We start from the raw sequence: 20,626 nt of genomic DNA, 5'->3' as shown, positions 1-20,626 counted from the left end.
TTTTGTATTTTTTCAGTCTTAAATGGAGACAATTTTCTAAACAAAATTGCTTACCATTTTTGTTTACTTTAATGGATGGTATTAAATTGAAATGGTTTTAATATAACAAAAATGTCACTTGTTTCTGAGGTCATACTGGCCTGTACTGTGTCATACTGTTTCACTTTCTAATAAGAGACCTCCAAGTCTTGCCAACGTCACTCCACGCAGTTTCTTATACAGTCTTTTGGTTTAAAATGTAAAACAATCCAAAGAGGATTTGGTTAAACTTAAAGAGTCTCATTCCTTCATGAAGCTGTACGTCAGAAATTAACACGCACAAACACAGATTATATACAATATAAAGCTAATAATCACAGCAAATAAAATGCAATAAACTATAGCGTGCCCGCGATGTTAGCGTTAGCACAAATACTCGCAGAGCTGTAAACGGTCTCCAAGAGTCCAGTCCTCCTCCAAGTCTGGCTTAGAACACAGGTTACTCCTTAGATGCCAAAAACACGTCGCAGCAAATGTCTCAACAAAGAGTTCATTTTCAGAGTAGAAAACGCTAAGGTCTTCCGAATTCAAGTGGCGCAGGTCCATTTTAGAAGACTACTCGAGCGCTTGGTGCTGCCGATCGCTGGGACAGTACGCATTGGTCTATTCTCTCTTTACTGGTGTTGGTCAGTGGCTGGATACCTGAGTTTAGGCTAAATAAAGGCCAGGAGGGAAAAGCTGCTGGTTCCAATGAGCCTACAGTCCACATGAACACACAATTTTAATCACTACTTAAATTTGCGTTTTTGTTAGTAAACAGATCCAAGATAGTAGGCAATAAATAAGCACAGTAAAGTTTCAAATATATGTTTTTTTTTTCCTTTTTTGCAATACCAAGCAAATGGAGTGCTTGTCAGTGTAAGTAACAGCAGTAAAACATAATGAGAAAGTTGTCAGTTAGATCCCCACTTTCTGTCGTCGTGTCTTTGGGCAAGACTTTAAATGGTGGACAGCCCAACAAAAGTAAAAGGGGCTTTTCAGAAACGTGTCAAGCTAATTAAATGGATGTAAGCTCATATCAATTATATAACTGCAGCATAGACAATATAACTGTCCACCATGATGGACCTGTACAGAATAACATGGATATCATGTGTTCATGTGGACCTCTCCGACAGAAGCATCAGCCTGTGACCTTCTTTGCCTCCTGCTCCGGCGCTGCGCTCTTCTCAGAGGCTTCGGCCGTGCCCGGATCCTCCTCTTCGCTGTGTCCTTGCTCTTCTTCCTCCTCCTCTTCCTCGTCTTCCTCCTCTTCTTTCTCCTCTTCCTCGGTGCTGTCCTGGCTCTTGCCCAGCTGCAGGTTCTCCTGGAGCCAGATCTCGATTCGGCTGGAGATGGTGGGGACCTCCACAGAGATGGGCTCCGGGGTGTAGTCGTCCTGGACAGAAAAGATTTACAATTATTCTACAGACAACAGTTTCGGCAGACACTGAGCCATGTATGGCATAAAAAATGACTCACCATAACAAAGAATCGAACACTAACATTTCCAGTGAGTTGAATTAGATGACATTTCAAATTTGATTAATCATCGTAGTTGATTCAAATTAAATGACTATTCATTATTAAAGTGTATTAATTGGCTAATAACTTTTAAATAACTAATAAATCTATGTGACTCTCTCAAATTCTTACTTACTTACTTGTAATTTGTAATGCAAGTCTAGACACAATGCTTCATATCAAACCCACATACAACAAAAGAATTGTGTGCACAAAGTTCATGCAGTGACATTAGTCTGACCCGTTCGAGACATATGATTTAATTTTATTATTTTGTATCCCGAGGGAGACATTAGACTTGATGCGATTAATTTACGACGATGGGCAAAAGCGTTACCTTTGATGGCCTCATTTCCAGTACCATACACAGAGATAAATAAATGATAGTGTTGCTGACCCTAGACCTGACTGACTGCAGCAAACCCCAGAACAGTGGTTACAATCTGCATAAATAAAGTTTGCATTAGTCGGATCTACCTCCTCTTCCTCCTCCTCCTCCGCCTCCTCGAGCATCCCAGGCACCAGTGTGGACGTGGTGGAGGTGATGGAGGAGTTCAGAGGGCCCCTGCAGCTGCCGTCCAGAGACCCCGTTTCAGTGCTCTGCTGAGAGGCCAGCTCCAGTCGGTCGTCAACTCGGACCTGGAGAGACACAGAGACGTACGGACGGCTTAAGAATGACATTACTATGGTCACAAGTAACTGCAGGAAAAATATCCAATTATCTGAACATAAATAACACTGAAATAACACTTGTGAAACCACTATCAGGTCATATTTAAAGTTAAAAGTAAAAAGCCGTGCCTCCTCCTTGTCTGTGGGTGTCTGTGTGGGGTGTGGGGCAGTAGTCCCAGTTGGGGCAGTGGTGTTAGTGGCAGCCTGTGTGTCCTGCGGTTCTTTCTGGGATGAGGGTGGAGGCGCAGGGCGAGGGGGTTCAGGCTCAGCTGGCTCCAGGTTATCTGCCGTCTCCACCATGTTTCTCCAATTGGTTTCTGGGGAAAGAGAGATGTAAAATAAACATCAATTAGTATTAAAGAGAAAGTGGTGATGAAAGGTTATGATGTGGAGCATTTTCTGAATAACTCAAGCATGACTGAACTACAGGATCTGAAATTAAATCATCAATGTAAAATGATCAAGCTACATTTTTTTAAGAACTACTTATTTCACGTACCATACTCCTTCTCGTTGACCTCGGAGATGGGCTCGGAGAAGGTAGAGCAGAAGGAAATGGCGGAGGCGGCAGAGGGGTTTCGGGAGTGCCCCATGAAGTGAGGTCCTCTCTTCTCCCCTCGCTCCTGTTTCAGAGCCTCCTCAGCTTTCTCCTGCTCCAGCGCCGACACCATGTCTTTGTAGGCCTTCCTCGCCTCCTCCGTCAGTCCAACCAGCTGATTGAAGAGGGCCTGCGGAGGAGAGGGATGCTTTTACTTTAAATTGCTTTACCTCACCCGCAGGTTCAATTACAAATGTCTCTCTCCCCTACCTCGGCTCCAGAATAGTTGAAGATTCCGACGACGCTGACAGCCACCAGTTTGTTGACACAGCGTCCCAGGGCCTTCCGTCCTAAGGCAAACACAAAGGGGATCTCCTGCTCCCGGGCCATTGCGATGACGTTGTACAGCGCCTCGTCCAGTCCCCCTTTGGCCTGGATCTTTTCACAGTTGGGAGAAATGATCACGCACTTGATCTTCTGAAGCTTCATGTGTTTGGTGACCTCGCGCAGGCCCATCACGACACGCCGCTTGGACTTGGCCTTGGTGGGGTCCTTCTGATAGACGCGCTCCTGGAAGTGGACCAGCTCCTGTAGCAGCAGAGTGACGCTCTCGTCGATCTCTTTGCTCAGCACTTGATTACAGTACCTGGAAATATAAAGAATGAAGTTAAAGGGATATTTCAGGATTTTGACATTAGATAACTACAGTAGGAAAATGAGGCCCTTAGTGTTGTTGATTGGCCTGCCAGACACTCCTCCTTTCTGTTCAAAAGAAGAACCGTCTGGACAGCTCCTTGCAGCCTACGATTTTACCCAAATCGCTCCAATCACGCACTAACAGGCGGGACTTCATTCCCCCAAGAGGCGGAAGCCGTCACCACACTCTACCAAAACAATAGATGGCGTGCGCGGCGAGTGATACGATGCCCCCCCTTTCGTTCGAAGCATTCCTCGTAAATAAGGATGTTTTTGGAAAGGCTTCCTGCCGCTTGTTGCTGCGACGTATCTAGCGTTGCTCTGATTGGTTGATGCCGTCTGTCAATCACACCCACCGGGAAATCGTTGAGATCATGCTTACTCCCAGACTCCATGTCTATTTAAAAGCATGTAGTTTGGCAGGCCAGGCAAATAGTACTCTAATGATGCAGAAACATAATTCTGTTTAAGTGTCCTTAAAAAACATCCTATTAGGTCTTAAAAGGATGTGCAACACTGGCATTTGTAGAAAGCAGTGTTTTACTTTGAGCTACAATTGGGAAATTTGACCCTTAGTGTTTTGACTTTGAATGCGCTAACATTTTTTTTCTTTTGCAACCATCTCCTTAGTTAAATAACATTAAAAATACTACATAATCCCATGAGAGTTGTAAGGGCCGTTCTGAAAGGTCATGGGGCGGTCGACGTGGCGTGGTGTGAGGGAGGAGCCCGAGTGGTCAGACAGAGGGGCGGAGCTTAAACACAGGGCTTTAGAGAACAATAGTCCCACTGCCCCGAAAGTCTCTGACAAAGACCTGTGTGTGTGTGTGTCCCGCGGAAAACATTCTGCTGAGAACTCATTTGTCACAGTCTTCGTTGTACAAAAGCTGTGCCTTAAAAAACATCCTTCGTAAAACTTTGTAACATTTGAGCGGATGAGATCGAGCTTTGTCCCGTGTTTTAGCCTTTTTCCCCACACGGCCGAACAGACTCACTCTCTGAAGCGGCGGCTGTGGATCTTGGTGATGGTGTTGGAGGCCATGGGGGAGCCGATGCCCGAGCTGGCGGGGCTGCCCTGGGACACGGGCGTGATGCTGTAGGGGGAGTTCTGGCTCGCCGGGGACAGAGACGTGTCGCTGGGCACGCTCAAGCCGTTTTCTGAAACAAAAGCAGATGCATATGAAGTTATTGATGCGCATGTCGTCGTTCCTGCTACTGTTGTGTCGTCAGCAGTGCGATTTGGTGCCGTGATCCCTGAGGAGAGGAGGGTTTCTCTGGCCAGTGTCATGGTCAACTAAACTAAAATATTCTGTCTTCATTTTAGTTAAAGTACTGTTTTTGAAGACTAAAATGAGTCTAAACCTAAAAGTAGGTAATGAGACTAAATGTGTACAATAATATATTTTACAAAAACAAAGAACGGACTAAAACATTAGAACTTAGTGACCCAGTTTGAAAAAGCCTCACATCATTTAAGTTCAAAGCCAAAAGTCTCCCTGTGCGAGAAGCTCCATGAAGCAGGGAATATGATTATATTTGGACACAATAATATGAATTTAAAGTTGAATAAATAACCTCTAGCTTTAGTTCACGAAATGCATTTAAAATGTCGGGCTAAACTAAATGACAAAACTAAAACGGAAATATTCTGTCAATATCGACTCTGAACTGAAAGAGTGAACACTTGAGGAAGCCATAAAAATGCACTGATGCATTTATAACTAAATTGTGCTTTAATGTATTTGTATTTCTGTCATGTCGTGTGGAAAACCCAAACCAGGAAGAGCAGTTGGAAATTAGCATTACACTCTGCAATGTGCATTGGATCATCTGAAAACTCCCTTTGAATTGTGACTATGTCTGGCTGCAGTTTCTTCTTAATATATGTAATGAACAAACTTGTGCACTTACAATCACAACTAGAGTCCTTTTTTTTACAGTTGTGCACATGCATAAATATGATGAGCTATTTAACACTTCACCTTCCTGTGAGGTGGGCTCCTGCGTGAGGTCGTCTGTCGTGAAATTGAGACTATCGTCTGTTTGTTCCTCTAAACTTGAAGACTCCTGCTCCACGGTCTTCTTTCCCTTCTTTCCCTCGCGCTCCTTCAAAATGATCTAGGAGAACGGCAATTCAGAGAGAAAAGATTTACAAACTATATAGCAATAATTGAATATGGTAGGATGCAAATGATATCCTATACAGGACGTACTTTTTTCAGAGCGGTCGGCCTCTTGACTTTAGGAATCTCCCGCTCTTTGCCCCGTTTGACACGCGGCGCAGTGGAGTCCAGGGGATTGTGTGGAACTGAGGTTTGTGCAGTTTTTAACATGGACAAGCCACTGCTGAAGCCCATAGCGTGATAAGGATTAGTGGTGCCAACTGCAGACAAAAGGAGCATGATTCCAGTATTTGTTTCATTGAGAGAGATTGTTTAGTTGATCGTTTTGATTGGTACCTGTAAAAGTCAGTGGCTTTGTGTTGGTGATTTGCCGAGCTCTCGCAGCCTGTTGATGTTTGGACAAAGCGGCCAGGATGTCCTCCAGGTCTAACACCTGAGTTTTACTTTTCTTTCCTGTGGCTTTGGTCACAGCCTCCTGCGGAAACGAGATGAAAGAGAAACAGACGAGAAAGAGTTCAATCCAGTTTACCTTAAATAGTATTAATCCAAGAACCATTACTGGCAAAAACTTGAACAGAAAAAGACAAGAAAATCTTTGTAAAGTGCTGAAATCTTGGATTATTCTTTCTTGGAAAAATTCAAGATTTTAGCACTTTACATTTAAAGCGCTAATTGTAAGTATTTATTTATTTTTTTGATTTAAGAGAAAGAAAAAAACCTCGACAAGTTGTTTTACAATAATAACCCCGTGAAGGCAGCAATAGTCCTGAGCCGCTGCGACTGAGCACCTTTACTTTTCATCACAGTGGTCTCTACAACGCTCCAGGATTGATTGTTCTGTAGGTTTTCTGGTGAAAGGCACCATGCTGACCGCTTATACAGCCGCTGGGTCACTACAAGGTCCAATACGCACAAATATCAACTTTATCTACCAAGTGTTTGCATTGTACAGTATTCTCTCATTTACATATCAGATTTGGCCCTAATACGGTAAAACACGCAATTTCAAATGGTAAATTAGATATAAAATGCGCACAAATAGCTGTAATATTTTGTCCGCTTGCATTTGAGTTATCCAGCAGTCTAGCACTTGGCTTGATAAAGCGCCAGTCAGTGGCACCAGAACAAAGGTTCTCAAAACATGACTTTTGTAAATCCTTGAACACAATTCCTGGTTTGCACAGAGTTACCAAAACTCTAATCTCGCTTTATCAAAGCACTGGGCACATTTTCCCTCTTTAACAACACACAATGCAAAAAGTTGCATCTTTATTTGCAGCTGAAGTTTAAATAAAATACAATGATTGGGCACAATTGCTTTATGTAATGCTGTATATCTTCTGAATATCTTCTCTGTGTTTGAAAACAAAGTGTGCTTTTGACCTAAGAGCTGTGCTCTGTAAATTAGGATCTGAATATAGAAAATAGTGTGAAGTGTTAAGAGAAATGTGCTGCTTGTCAGGAACAGTGTCAATTAAAAAAAAAACTCAGTAAAGAATTACATATATTAAAACAAACAAAAAATCTTTAAATACAAATTGGAACATTTTGAGGAATAATTTCTTGAATGATAATTAAAAAACAAGGTAATTAATTAAGTGCTATAGCCATGTCTGGCTATGCACAAACACTTTCCATAATAATTGTTAGGATTGCATTACAATAATACAATAAGGTATTTATTATTTAGACATGTGGAAAGGACTAACCATGACATTACACCAGTAATTGCATCATGGTTTTCTAACATACAGCACCCTCGCAGCTCCATGTGTGAACATTGGTTGGCACAGATCATTTGCACTAGAGCCAAGTGTGACATATTTCCACAGAGAATAAACATATTTTTATGCTTTGTACCTGCAGCTTCTTCTGCTCCATGCTGATCTCAGAGTATTCCTGCGCTGTGGCCAGAGCCGCGGCCAGAGCCTTCTTCCTCTGGCTCTTGGCTCTCTTGGGAACTGAGGTGGTGATGGGGATGGGTGTCTGTACAATGTTGATAGGAGAGTTTTCTGGCAGGTTATCCAGCTGTGAAAATATTATTGTTATTATTAGCCGAGGAAGCAACTGCACCGGCTGTTTTCAGTGTATAGAATGTGAGGATGTCCCCGTTTCAGATGAGGAAAGGAGACAGTATTTATGTATCAATTATGCCCTTGTCTAAAAGGAAATGGACAAAAATCTTGCATCTGATCCTTAGGTCAGAAGTGGTAATGTGATTGTAAGGTAGGGCTGGTGTAAACCAACCAACGTCATGTGTGTGTGCCTGTACCACCTTTATCCATTTTCATGTGAAACTAGCAATGAAGTCTTTTCAGAAGACAAAAGAAAACATTCTTAACCAGGTCATTTATGTGACAAACTTCATTATGCCACTCACACCACAAAGTCAGCATTATGCCAGACAGAGATAAGTCCTGAATTTCTTTCTGGAGTCTAAGAAATATTGTGGTGTCATCTGAAACGCAGTGCTATAACAGCCCATATTGGACTGTTGTTTTCATTGGATTGTTCATACCAGGGCTTTGGGGAGGACTTTGGGTTGGGTTTGCGCCTGCGCTGTAGAAGGATCTGCTTTAATGCTACGAGGAGCGGCTCCTGCAGCTGCCAGATCTGGAAACTCGTCTTCATCCTAAAAATGAAGCAGAAATGACGTATGCATTAAACTTTACAGTCTTAGAGGCTTCATGTTACTCTAAATATGACACACAAAAAAAGGACAAAAAAATGCAACCTTTACTGGCCTGATTTACAGTTTATTGTAACTAAAATAGATTCCTATACTTTATAGTATAATTCATTAAGATACTGAATGCTCTCACTTGAAAGTACAGGGGCTCCGGGGTGAGTTCGGAGCCTGCGGCCACAGCAGACTGCACAGACTGCAGCCTCTGCTCTGACTGAGGGGGCGGAGGCCTGGATTGATATCCGCTGTGGAAGTCCTGGACCAAAGACACAAACAATGGGTTCTAGTTAGGGTTGCACTCATCTGATACTGGTATCGGATATTGGAGCCGATACTGGCTAAAATACAATATCACAATACCGATTCTAAATATCTGACACTGAACCGAGATCCGTTTTGGCTCGCTCCGTTTTAAAAAGACATAGTTCAAGTGATAATTAATATGTAACATCTCGTTAGAAAATATGAGACTTTATTGATCTCACACTTGAGAAAAGAGGAGCATCAACTTTTTCACTCACAGCAGAAAGTCTCTTGGTTTTTATTGGCCGATGCCGATATTTTTCCGAATGTCTTGTCAATCATCCTGTGTATGAAGCTTCTAAACTGTAAAATGTGTCAGTGTTGAACTGTGACGCTTTATTAATAATAATGCCTTACACTTGTATCACGCTTTACAAGCCTTTCTCAAAGCGCTCCACTGTCATCCTTATTCATTCACTCCATACTCTGTGGTTTACTAGTGGCAAAGATCTGATTTATTGAAAACATTCCTGTTTAGTAGCTACTAGAGATGCACCGATTTCTGGTTTGTTGCTTCCGATACAGATACTGGGGGTTTGATCATCTGCTGATATCCCATATTAACTGATACCAAGACCCCTTCTTTAAAGTGTCTCACTTTAAACATTCTCTTTAAAGTGAATGTTCATTGTCCATTGTCCAACTCCAGTGGAAGATCAATAGTCAATTATATCTATTAAAAAACAACAAGGATCACTGGAATTTTCTACACTAAATATTCTTGGCTAGATAACGGACTTCTAGGTTGCATTAATTTTGACACCTCATATAAACTGAGCAGTGGCCGATTTTATTCTTAATTCCCCTGAAGTTGTGAAAGCTCTGCTCTTTACAAGGCCAAAAACAGGAACATTTTTCGGTTACGGAGATATCCACATTAGAATGGCATTAGATCAGTGGATAGGCCATATTGAAAAATACACAAATATCTGCCGGCCGATATATCAGTCGACCTCTATCGGTTAATATCGGCAGATGCTCAAACCACCAATATCGGTGTCAGAAGCAAAAAACCTGGATTGTGCATTTCTAGTTCAAGTTTTTGCACTTTTCTGTCAATCTGCTTCCTCTGACAGACAGTTCTAATTGATTGAGTCACTCATTTGTCGCTACACTTCTCTCCGATAACAGTGTACAGTTTACACATGTGCCTCTAACTGCTGGTAATTATAGCTTTACACTAAAATACACATAGCCCTGTAATCACAAACTCCATTCTGGACAGAGATTGATTTGTCAGTACCACAACGTGCATGCTCCTTTAATTGTAATGCACAATCAAATAGGAAAAAAGGCTGGTCATTAAACAAATACATGACACAACAGGGAGCGGTGTCTTTTACAGCTAGAACTAAACATTGTGGTCTTTTACAGTTTTACCTGTGAGAAGTTCCTCTGTTCCGGGGGTTTCCTCTGATCCACTCGTAGGAACGGCCCATTCCTGTCGCCCCAAGACTTCTGTGTCCCCTGAGAGGCCAAACCAGGGCCCCACGTGCCAACTGCAGACACCAATTAACATTTGAAATAAAAAGCGCTCTTATTGGCTGTAATTGCATTCATTACATTTATTTGTATATGAGAAAACATGTTGCATTCAGAGGAAGTTGAAGCAAGAGAATAAGGCTTTTTTAAACCACTTCCTTACAGCTTGTAAAACGGCTTATTCAAAGTTTCCCTTGGCGTTGCTTCCGGATCAACACGTGCTGTAAATCGTCGCCTTATTCACCATTGTGGGACAAATAAATGCTTTCTGATCCAATATCCCGTTTTTAAATGCTTGTAGTGTATATTATGAAGACTAAACTGAGGTCCTAAACAGAGCAAGTGTTTTATACCCGTCATGACACCAGCCTCCACCCCCTGTCCTGGAGTTCCGGCCTCTGGGGTGCGCTGCGTGACCCCCTGGTTGTGTTTAGGGCTGCAGTATCCGCTGTCGCTGTCGATGTCCGCTTCGCTGGTGCCCGCTTCGCTGTAGCTCTCGCCGTTTTGAGGCTGACGTCTTCGCTTCGTTCGATTCTTCCACGACAAAGGGCTGACGCGGTCGGCCGAACACCGGCCCGAATAATCTCCGGGGAAATCTGAACACGGCACAGGAAAAAAGTACGGTGAATAAACAACTTAGAAAATAATAATACACAACAACTGCGTCGCTTGTATCCCGAGGTGAGTGAAGTGTCTTGCCCAAAGGCACAGCAGTTTCCGGGAGTCTTCTTCAACTCGCATATTGGAGTTACACAGAGCAACCGAGCAGCATTTTTGACATTAATAACTTATATAACGTAGCTTGAATTAAGATATGAGGATTGATTGCCAGGATTGATTGATGTGCTATGTAAAATATTTCTTAAGTAATTCTACTCGTTCCGTAGATACAGGTGTGAGTTAACAGTAATGTCGCAGTAAAAGGAAATGATCATAAATAGTCCAGTAAAAGTCAAAAGTACATCGGTAATAATAATATTTGAACTGAAGCGCTGATAAGACAAAACATCGTACGAGGTTTGATATTTGATACTACCAGAGATTGCAACATAAAAATCATAAGAAATAATCCCTAAAATTAGACATGTAAAAAGTGAAAAATAATAGAGCAAGAGCTGCTTCAAAACAATATCCCTCAAATAGAAGTAAAAAGTACTGATACATTACTCTAAACTCTATAGTCATTGGTCAATAGATACTGTACCCGCACCTCTTATTACTGCGTTAACAGAAGCTTTGTGTACCAGCAGCAACAACATGAGAAAAGTAAATAAGTGGGTAATTTGTTACAATTGTCTACATGTCTGTTGCACAGACCTCATGTGAGCTTTGTGACTGGAAACTCTGCATTTCTGAAGTCAAGCATCGTCAACCCGCCGGACCAGACGGTGAACTTACTGGCATTGTGTCCCGCTTCCTCAGACGCCAGAGCTTTACGCGCACATGAAGCTATTTATAACAGCCGGGACTTTTTTGTATTGGTTTCCTTTACATCAGGAGGAGAAACAGCGCGAGCTACAAACTATGACTAATACACACTGAGGTGAATGCAGTCAGGTTAGGCCTAATCTGGTGAATCAGTCTTAAATGCCTTGGTTATTCATGTTTTATCAAAACCAAGATGGTTCTTAGTATATGACGGGTATTTCCTTGTCTTTGTGCAGTGACTGGAGGTCAATGACCGCTGACGGCTCATTATAAATGATCTATTACACTGCTGTTATGAAATACCATGCTGTGTTGCTCACTACATGTGTGTACTCTGTCATATTCTCGTGCATTCTGCATGGCCTCAACGGTGCTCTCCAGTCTCCATTGTTAGCAGCATGCTTCAAAGCGTTTACATTGCACCAATTAAAAGTAAGTGATATAAAGCTCACCTGTTTGTTGCGCTGCGTCCACAAGCCTCACAGTCTTGGTCCTGCCGTCAGGGCCCACAGTACACACCTCCTTCTGCACAGCCACACTGCGACGCCCTCGCGGAGGCTGATAGGACCCCAACTGCTGCTGCTGCTGCTGCTGCTGCTGCTGCTGCTGCTGCTGCTGCAGAAGAGACAGGTCTGGTTTAGAAGTGATCTATCCATACGATCTGTCGAGTATCTTGACCCCCATTACCTTTGGGAACACATTGGGGCGCACCATGCCCCTGCCTCTCTGATTGGCCAGTCCATATGCAGGGCCCACAGGCAGCGCTCGGTCACTGACATCTGTGGAGACCGGGTTCACCACCCCAGCCTGGACCGGACCAGGGTATGGACCGGGAAAAGGCTGGTAGAAACCCATCATGGGGGTGCACGGCGCAGGCATGATCTGGTAGTAGGTGTAGTCGTTGGACACTGGGGGCTGAGGGGACGACAGGATGGGGTAGGCCAGATACGGGCCACCGGGGCTGGGGTTCGGCTGCTGCCAGCGCAGCTCCCCTCCATTGTACATGGGATGTTGTCTGTGAGAACAAAAACACAGTATTACATTTATTCCCATGATTCACTAAATTGTCCAGTCAAGAAAACAGCACCTTTCTTTATCTAATTAATTGGAGCACAGATTAATGTAATAATAGTGTGATTTTATTTATAAAATGCAGCCTCTGTCTATAGTCTGCTGTGTGCTGCGTGCGGGGGACTGTGGTATGCAGCAGAGTGGATAACATCCAGATTTTCACAGCCAGTGTTTTGTGGCAGCATTTCCTTGCATTCAGAATGGAGAGGAAGGAAACAGGCGGGTTTTTCAGAGACTTCTACACAAAGAAACTGACCAATGGAAACAGTACTTGTGGTGTTGTTTCAAACTGAGAAACAAAAGGTTTCATTCATAATTAAACAGTTTTTACGTGGGGGTTTGTTTTGACCTATTCTCTTGTACAGGACTTTGTGATTTTATCTGTGAAAAGCACTTTAGAAATAAACTTTACTTATTACTTACATACTTAAAAGTATTATTTTACCTCTGAGCAAATGATCAATGTTTAAAACTAACTTTGCCAACAGTGTAGGACAAGCAATAGTTTTTTTTTTCGTTTCATAATCCACACTGCGACTGCACACTGTGAAGGATGTTGCCCGAGGACAAAACAATGGTATGTGCCACAAGATTTGAACTGGCTGCCCTCCGGTTACCAGGCAAAACATTCAATGTAAAAATCTTTACCACAGAATAATGATAGTATTTTAACAAATCACATGTAATTTAAACCATCGAAAAACGAGTTTGTGGGAAAGACAGAGAGATTTTTCTGGTTTAAACGGAGTGAGCGCTTTTCTGATGCAGCAGTGAACTAATTGTTCTACAAATAGAAAGGCCGGAAAAGAGCACAGATCTCCTGGTGTGTAAAATTAGGTTTCCTTTGACAAATGACGCTGTTCGAGAAAGTGGAACAGCAAATTGAAAAGGATGTCATTTTATTTGCAAGAAATAATCCAAGTTTTTTATTACTATTACTATTACTATTACTATTGTGTTTTTATTTCTATATTTGAAAAACAGTGAAGGTGTGTTTGTGCACAAATATCAGTGCCACAATCACCAAGAGAAAACCAATAACTTGTGAAATAATAAAGGCACTTGATATTTGAGGTGGGTTAAAGGGAGAGAGTCAGGGGGCAGAGGGGGTCGTCTCCTGGTTGGAGCACCAGCCTCATAGCATAACCACTTGACTCATTTTTTGGACAAATTGAGAGTTTTTTTTCCATGCCATTTTCCAAAACCTTAAAGCCTTACTCAGGCAATAATGCTGGGAGGCTGAGGACTTCAGTTCCTTTGTTTTAAAACTATCTAAAGCTGTAATTTGGTCTACAGTGCTTGAAACACTTCGTAATGACACAGTTTCAGCCTGATGCGGGGAAGTACCTGTTGGGTTGGTTCTCCTGCACAAAGGGGTAGCAGGTGATGAGGTAGCTGGGGATGGGTGCGGTCTCGACCCCACTGCCCCCACCGCCCCCTGCCTCTCCGGACAGACTCATCCCGACCACGCCCCCCTCCAGACCCTTCTTCTGTGGGATAAACGGCTCCACTTCGGCAGAAAGCTTCACATCCTGTCAACGCAAAGTAAGCGATTGTTCAGAGCAGCGTGAAAGCAGACAGTTAATAATTCATGTGCATTCAGGACATTAGTTCTGTTGTAACAATATTTGAATCTTGTATTATTAAATGTGTCAATTCTTCCTCTTTTTACCTTGGGCCAAAACAATCAGCTTAGTGGTAGGTCACTAATTTGGTAATAATGATGTATTATTGTGAACTGGAGCTTACTCAAACGTATCATGTTAGTCAGAATAGTATCCATTTTGTCGTTTTGATTTTTCAGGCACGCTTTTTTGCGCTCTGTGGCTTAGACAAATATGTTAATAAAAATATAAATAAAATGTTGCCATAAAAATCTAATTATTATTAGAATTGAAAACCCAACAACAGCTTAGTAAATGAACACAAATAACGACTGGCTGCAGCCATGTTCTTAGGCATGTAGAGCAACTAAAGGCAAAAGCTAAAGGAAAATCACACAAGGCTAAACGCTACTCTAAAATCACATCGTTTACATCTATTCTGCACAACAGGTAGCAGCTAAGTTCAGCGGGAGAGTTTTTCTTTTTAACCCAAAGGTTGGTGGACGGACACCAGCTGCTTACCAAGCCTACTGCTGCTGAGCAACGCACTTCTTTGCTTCTGCGTGTGTTTATCAAAATTAATGTAAATCCATGTGAGTGCCACTGGAGGTAAACAAGTCGTTCACCAAATATGTTTCCCTGTAATTCATCGTACTACGGTGCTAAGTTTAAAAACATTTTTAATATATGAGAGAATGACCACATGGAGGCTGAGATACACTATCAGCTGCCAATGAAAGTTTACTTAAGGATATAAAACCGTGAGGCGTCGTCAGTGTGTAAAGGTGAACTTCTTCTCACAATGGGCCAGAGATAAACTGAGTCTCCGTGACGTGGGGATTTGTCGTGTGACTGGAGAGGACAGGTTGTTTTCTGAGGCTGGCCCATGCCACAGCAGGGGTGTGCCGATATATCGATAAGCGACGTATGGTCATATTTTGGTGACATCATGCATAGTATTAATGTGCAACACAGCAATTCTAATCACTTTGTCTACCAAGCACCATCGCATGAAGAACTTTATTCTAATGACAGTGTTTAAAAATAACATTACAGCTAATTGAGTTGTGGTTGTTTTCTTTTTGGAAACATGACAGTGAGTCATTGTGGATTTAGATACTAAATGAAGTGATCCGCCACAGACACCGATGTATCAATAGAGCCATTTTCAGTCGGAGCTAATGAGGTATAATTTATTTATATATATATACAAATACTGGAAAAGTATTTATAAAATAATAATCTGTTCCTGAACTGTTGTGAGTTTTTGATCTGACTATGAGAAGTATGTGATGAGTTTGGACTGATTATGTGACGTATGTGCATCTTCAACCTTATGCATGAATGTTATGAACGAAGAAACTACTATACTATTACTGTATGGTAATTCCACAGATTGGAATTACTTTGTGGATCACATAGGAAAGCCTAAAACATGCCGTGATCAGTAGTGTAAGTTGTTTATTGATTCGAGGGGTAGGGCCTTATAAGTTATTATTAACTTCCTCCTACTCCTTTTGAGCAGCACTGCACTAATGCTTCTGATGTTTTTAATATTTCTGTAAATTATATGTATACTATACCTGTATATATTATGCTCAACTAAACTTAATAAACTTACTGAAAGAAATAAGGAAATCTAAAATATAGTGAACACGTTAAGCAGCAATGTTAAGTCAAAATAGTGATAGGTAATTATGTGAAAAGGGATTGTCATGGGGCGTCTAATGACATCAGAAGACTTACACTGACCTGCAGTAAAAAGTGTCTTTTACCACATGATTACGACACAAGTCATATGTTTGTATACTTTACAGCTTCGGTTAATATCTAATCTTATATCTTTCCTAGGCGTATTGTTGCAATGTCTATATATAGGCCCCAAGACTGGATGTGGAATTATGTAACAAGCATTTTGATGGTCCAATGTTTGCAACACACGGTGCAAACCTACACTAGCTTTGAGTAAAAAAAACATGTGCCAGCAGCAGAGGCTATAATTAGCCATGTTGGTTGGTACGAACAGTAATCAATGTTAGCGTGTACCATTCAGTGAATGATTGACAGCAGGTCAACGCTTAATCAGAGATCGATGGGGCTGCCGTTTCGGGATTAGCCAAGTCCTTTCCCCAGAGTTTGGGACAGGATTTTTTTTCTTGGGTACGAATCTTTGGCTCTGGAGAAGGGACAATGTTCATCCTGAAACATCAGCCTTTAGTTTAGAGTGACGAAAAGTCCAGTTACTGAAGATTGACTCAACATTTCTTTCTTTGTCTACCTGAACATTTTAGCATTAATGTTTAACAGGTAAAAGCTTGAGGCTGTCACAGTTATGCTCCTGGTATCCGTCGATGGGCTTTATGTCTTGACCCTCAGCACTCAGGCCACACACAGTGCATTAGGGTCAACAAAAGGCTACAGGAGACTTCACAAAGACTTAAAAGGCAAAAGGAGACGTCCAGCTGCTTAAGTCATCCCGTTTGAGGGTTTACAGTCGTAAAAACAAACCTGCGTGAAACAAACAAAATGCCATTTGATTTTGATCCATTAGTTGCAGTGAGGAGTAGTGAACATTGTCTAAAAATGCAATTATACACAGTAGTGGCAGTGGTTTGGTGAATCGTGCACACTGACCCACATAACTATAATTCTGCAGACTGTGTTAAATCTCTGTAAAGAAAACTGTTATTTTGGGGTCGGGCAGAGTTGACAGGGTTCAGAGCAGACAAAGCCTCTCCTTGGATGTGGACATGAATGGACCATCTGAGGATTCCATACAGATGTCTATTGTCACTGCTCCTACTGAGACACAGACGCAGTTCCCAAGTCTTTTCTATTCATTATACGAGGTTTGAACGATTAGAGTAACAATTAATGTTTCAAAATCAATATTCAGCTCACAGTGCACATTACAAACACGTCGAGGAGCGTTAACGTTTCAAAGACGGCTGAATACAGGAATCACATACATTTCAGAACATGTTTATAGAGTATTACAAAACAAGTATTAAACAGAACGACATTTTGTGCTTCTCCCGTCTAAATTAGCGACGACTTTGAGATTTGCAACTTGCAACCATTGGGCCATTCAATACATGTGTCATTCAAGTCAAACTGGGAATTATCAACAATTTAAATACAAATGTCTAAAATAAACAGTAGGGCCTGGATACAGTGAACTGCAAACTCCACATTATCCGATTGTGTGGGTAAAACAAAAGGGTTCACACATTAGAAGTTTACTCTCCTGCTTACATTTCTTAATTTCGTTTTAAAATGAGCTACAAGTTGCTACGAGTAAACGTAATGACAACTTTCACACACTGTAATTGGATCCCAAGGATTTACAAATATTTCTGACTCATGCCTAATGAGAATCAAATGACTGGCACTGCAATACCGTCACAGTCAGCACAATTTCTCACGCTGCATGTCTTAAGTTGAATTTATTTGAATTGAGGTGAAGAACTCAACAAAAACATTAGCCTCTTAAAAAGGCTTGCCTCAAAAATTACTTTACACAATACCTTAAAGAGTTGTCTAAAGAGGTGTGTGATATGTGAAGCTTGAATGTGTTGCATAGTAGTCGGGGCTGGGATCGAACTGCCAACAAGCTCTAACCATTGAGCCACTGTCTTCAATATCTCACGTCTATATAAACATCTATATTTCAAAGGTTCGTTCTACCATAGACATTTGATTTTGGATTGATGTACTTCACCTGTAATGTATCCATCATCCATTTGTCTTGTCGTCACTACAGTGAAAACAGTAATCCTAGTATCTACTCCACTGCTCTGCATTGATCTGTTTGGTGTTGAATGGTGAAACCTGTGGAGTCTGAGGCAGGTTTAATGTTGCACAATTGGAGAGGGAGTTTCAGCGGCTGTGTGTCGGACAGAGGGCTGTCCCAGGATTAGGAGAGGGATAAAGCAGGGACAGTGGGACAGGATTTAAACCAATTAGACACACGCCGCAGCATCAAGGCCTCTGAGCATCCAGAGAGAGGGCAGTTTTAACCAAGAAAAATCAAGATGGTGAACGCACTTGCAAGCTCTGCTATTAAACAGATTAGACAGTCATACATCTTTGCCTGGAGATATCGCTTGGTATTCTTAAGTATAATTTAAAGACATGTTTTTCGATAAACCTTTGATTAAGTAATTTCAATAATGTGTAAGTATTCAAAAAAAATCTGTTTTCTCTCAATTCAATCTCGGGATAACAATATCTTTTCGATTCAATTCACTCCATAAGTAATAGACAAGACTTGGACTTGGAAGTCAAATATTCAAAAAATCATCTTTCTTCACAAGGCCATAGATGTGAAGTCAATAATGTTCCACAGCAAATATGTCAAAAGTTGCACTTAAAAACATGACACTTATCACTTATCACTCATGAAATTAATCGGCTTTGGTATAGCTTTGTAAAAACGTCTGCCTTAAGTTGAATGGACGTGTAATTTTAAGCTTGGAAAGGTCATGCCTCAGGTGTGATCCTTGCTGAAATATAACGACAATTCACATGATGTTTTTCCAAATAAAAAACAAGTTTGGAATAGAACTTTGCAACGATCACACAGCAGCTTAAGAAGTCTCATTTGAAGTATGCCTTGAGAGAATGGCAGTGATTGTGAAAGGGCAGTGAGGTCAGATCCAGATGTGACAAAGGCGACTGTGGTCCATTCTCCAACAGCCTGTTTGTGCAGTCTCTGAGCCCTCAGCACATTCTATCACTCGAGCCAGTTTCTTTCATCAAGAAAAGCCAATGCAAGGACTAAAGAGCACGACTTTACTGTAAACATCACGGGCAATACGCTGATTGCAATGCAGATTGTTAAAAATATGTACATAAGTACATCAAATGGGATACTGAAAGAAAATTCAGCATTTGATTTGAACATAAGCCATAAGGTTATCTCATTTTTATAGAATTGTTTTTTCAGGTATTCAACTGTACGGTACTTGGAGATCTATTATAAAAGTGGTTTAATATATAAAGTGATTTTATAATATGATTGAATTTAATATAATAGGCTCTATCCCTAGAAGAAAGAATAAAAATCATAAAAGTAGGTCTATCAGCTTTAATTAGTTATACAAATGTATGGCTATGATACATACCATACAAATTTAAAATGATTATTTATACTGTGATAATTAGTTACGTATTTATGAATTCATCGTTACTCTCATCGCTCTACAGGAACTTTAATGCCACTATCTGAATATAATGACAGGCTGCTCTGACGCACTTACTGTAATGTTGCTATCTCATGTAAAAGCATATTTCAACTCGTTTTTTCCCCCTCTAGGACACGTTCACATCTGGAAAGCTCACTCTGTTAATGTCAACAAGACGTCACGGGCAAACAAAATCATTTAAGTCGAATGGCACGGCTAATATCGTCACCAAAACTAAACCATGCTCAACTTTACGCATAACACCGTCAGGAATGCCATACATGCAGCAGAACCAGTCTGTCCAGCCACCACTGAGGCTTTACGAAACATCTCAGGCTTTTCTCTGTTGACAACACCGACGTGCACACATTCTCACAATGACACATTTCTTTACATAAATGCAAAACGAGAAAAACACATCTTATTTTTCAGATCGCACCTGGATCGAGTGAAGCAAGCGTCCATTAATGACAGCTAGCTTCACTTAGCCGTAAAAGCTAACATACAAACATTGCACATCGCCTTGTAAAGGGTAAAATATACATCGAAATGAGATAGATATCCAAACCATGAGTGGCTATGGTATAAAAGTGCATATTGTGAGGCATAAAAAGCAACATTAGTTTCCGCTAACTGTCCACTTAAGCCTTGCTATATTAGCCGATAATGTGTTAGCTTCAAAACACAAAACCAATCGTGTGATTCAATCGCGTGTGTTTGCATGGTACATTTCGCAAAAATGTCACTTTAATTGCATTGAAAGACAGTAATACAAAGCAGTTTTAGTAAGAGGTGGACGGGTGTAATAACCATTTCGTTACACCTTTATTATGTAAGACTAAGCTACGCCAAAAACAACAAAAAATGTGGAGATTACCTTATTGTCACCTGCGTCCATGTCATTCGGCGACGCCGCGACGGAAATGCATTGGCCACGATGTCAGGAGGCGGCTACTCGTAACTCTGTCATTTTTAGGTTTCGTTCAAGTCTAAAGGCGCCCTGGGATTCACGCCCCGCTCCTCTGTCGCCCTGCACGGAGCCCACAAACCGCTATGTGTGTCCGCTGAGAGGCAGAGCTCCAGCCCCTGCGCCGCTGCTGCTGCTGCTGTCACTGTGGAAATGGGAGTCACCTGGAACAGGAGCCGCCGAGGACCAAACAGCCCGAGCGAGACGCGCGCGAGCCGCAGTACGTCATTACGCGAACATCTGTGGTGTTGCTTTTACTTTTAACCAAACCCACACTTAATATGCAGCTCGCCTTCGCCACGGAATGGATTACACATGATTACACTTC

At 41.6% G+C, this 20,626-nt stretch overlaps 1 protein-coding gene across 2 annotated transcripts; it reads right to left on the bottom strand.

Annotated features, from left to right (window-relative positions):
* Positions 1–117: 117 nt before the first annotated feature.
* On the bottom strand, positions 118–20,456 carry secisbp2l (SECIS binding protein 2-like). 2 transcript variants are annotated; one of them, XM_079555585.1, is made up of 18 exons: positions 20,209–20,456; positions 13,889–14,073; positions 12,149–12,485; positions 11,923–12,085; positions 10,396–10,638; positions 9,941–10,059; positions 8,394–8,513; positions 8,090–8,203; positions 7,432–7,599; positions 5,908–6,046; positions 5,662–5,831; positions 5,431–5,566; positions 4,444–4,606; positions 3,023–3,398; positions 2,714–2,942; positions 2,344–2,531; positions 2,020–2,181; positions 118–1,417 (listed from the first exon to the last, which is right to left on the bottom strand). In XM_079555585.1, the coding sequence occupies exons 1-18, from the start codon at positions 20,227–20,229 to the stop codon at positions 1,163–1,165; spliced, it is 3,288 nt and encodes a 1,095-aa protein (XP_079411711.1). In that variant the 5' UTR covers positions 20,230–20,456; the 3' UTR covers positions 118–1,162. The 2 variants fall into 2 exon arrangements, with proteins under 2 accessions (XP_079411711.1, XP_079411712.1); XM_079555586.1 differs by having other exon boundaries at positions 12,158–12,485.
* Between the last annotated feature and the right edge of the window lie 170 nt (positions 20,457–20,626).

This window comes from Gobius niger (assembly GCF_951799975.1).
Source record: "Gobius niger genome assembly, chromosome: 4".
In the NCBI taxonomy this organism is placed as follows: Eukaryota; Metazoa; Chordata; class Actinopteri; order Gobiiformes; family Gobiidae; genus Gobius; species Gobius niger.
The sequence above is the reverse complement of the archived record's forward strand: the minus strand, read 5'-3'. Positions and strand labels throughout refer to the sequence as shown.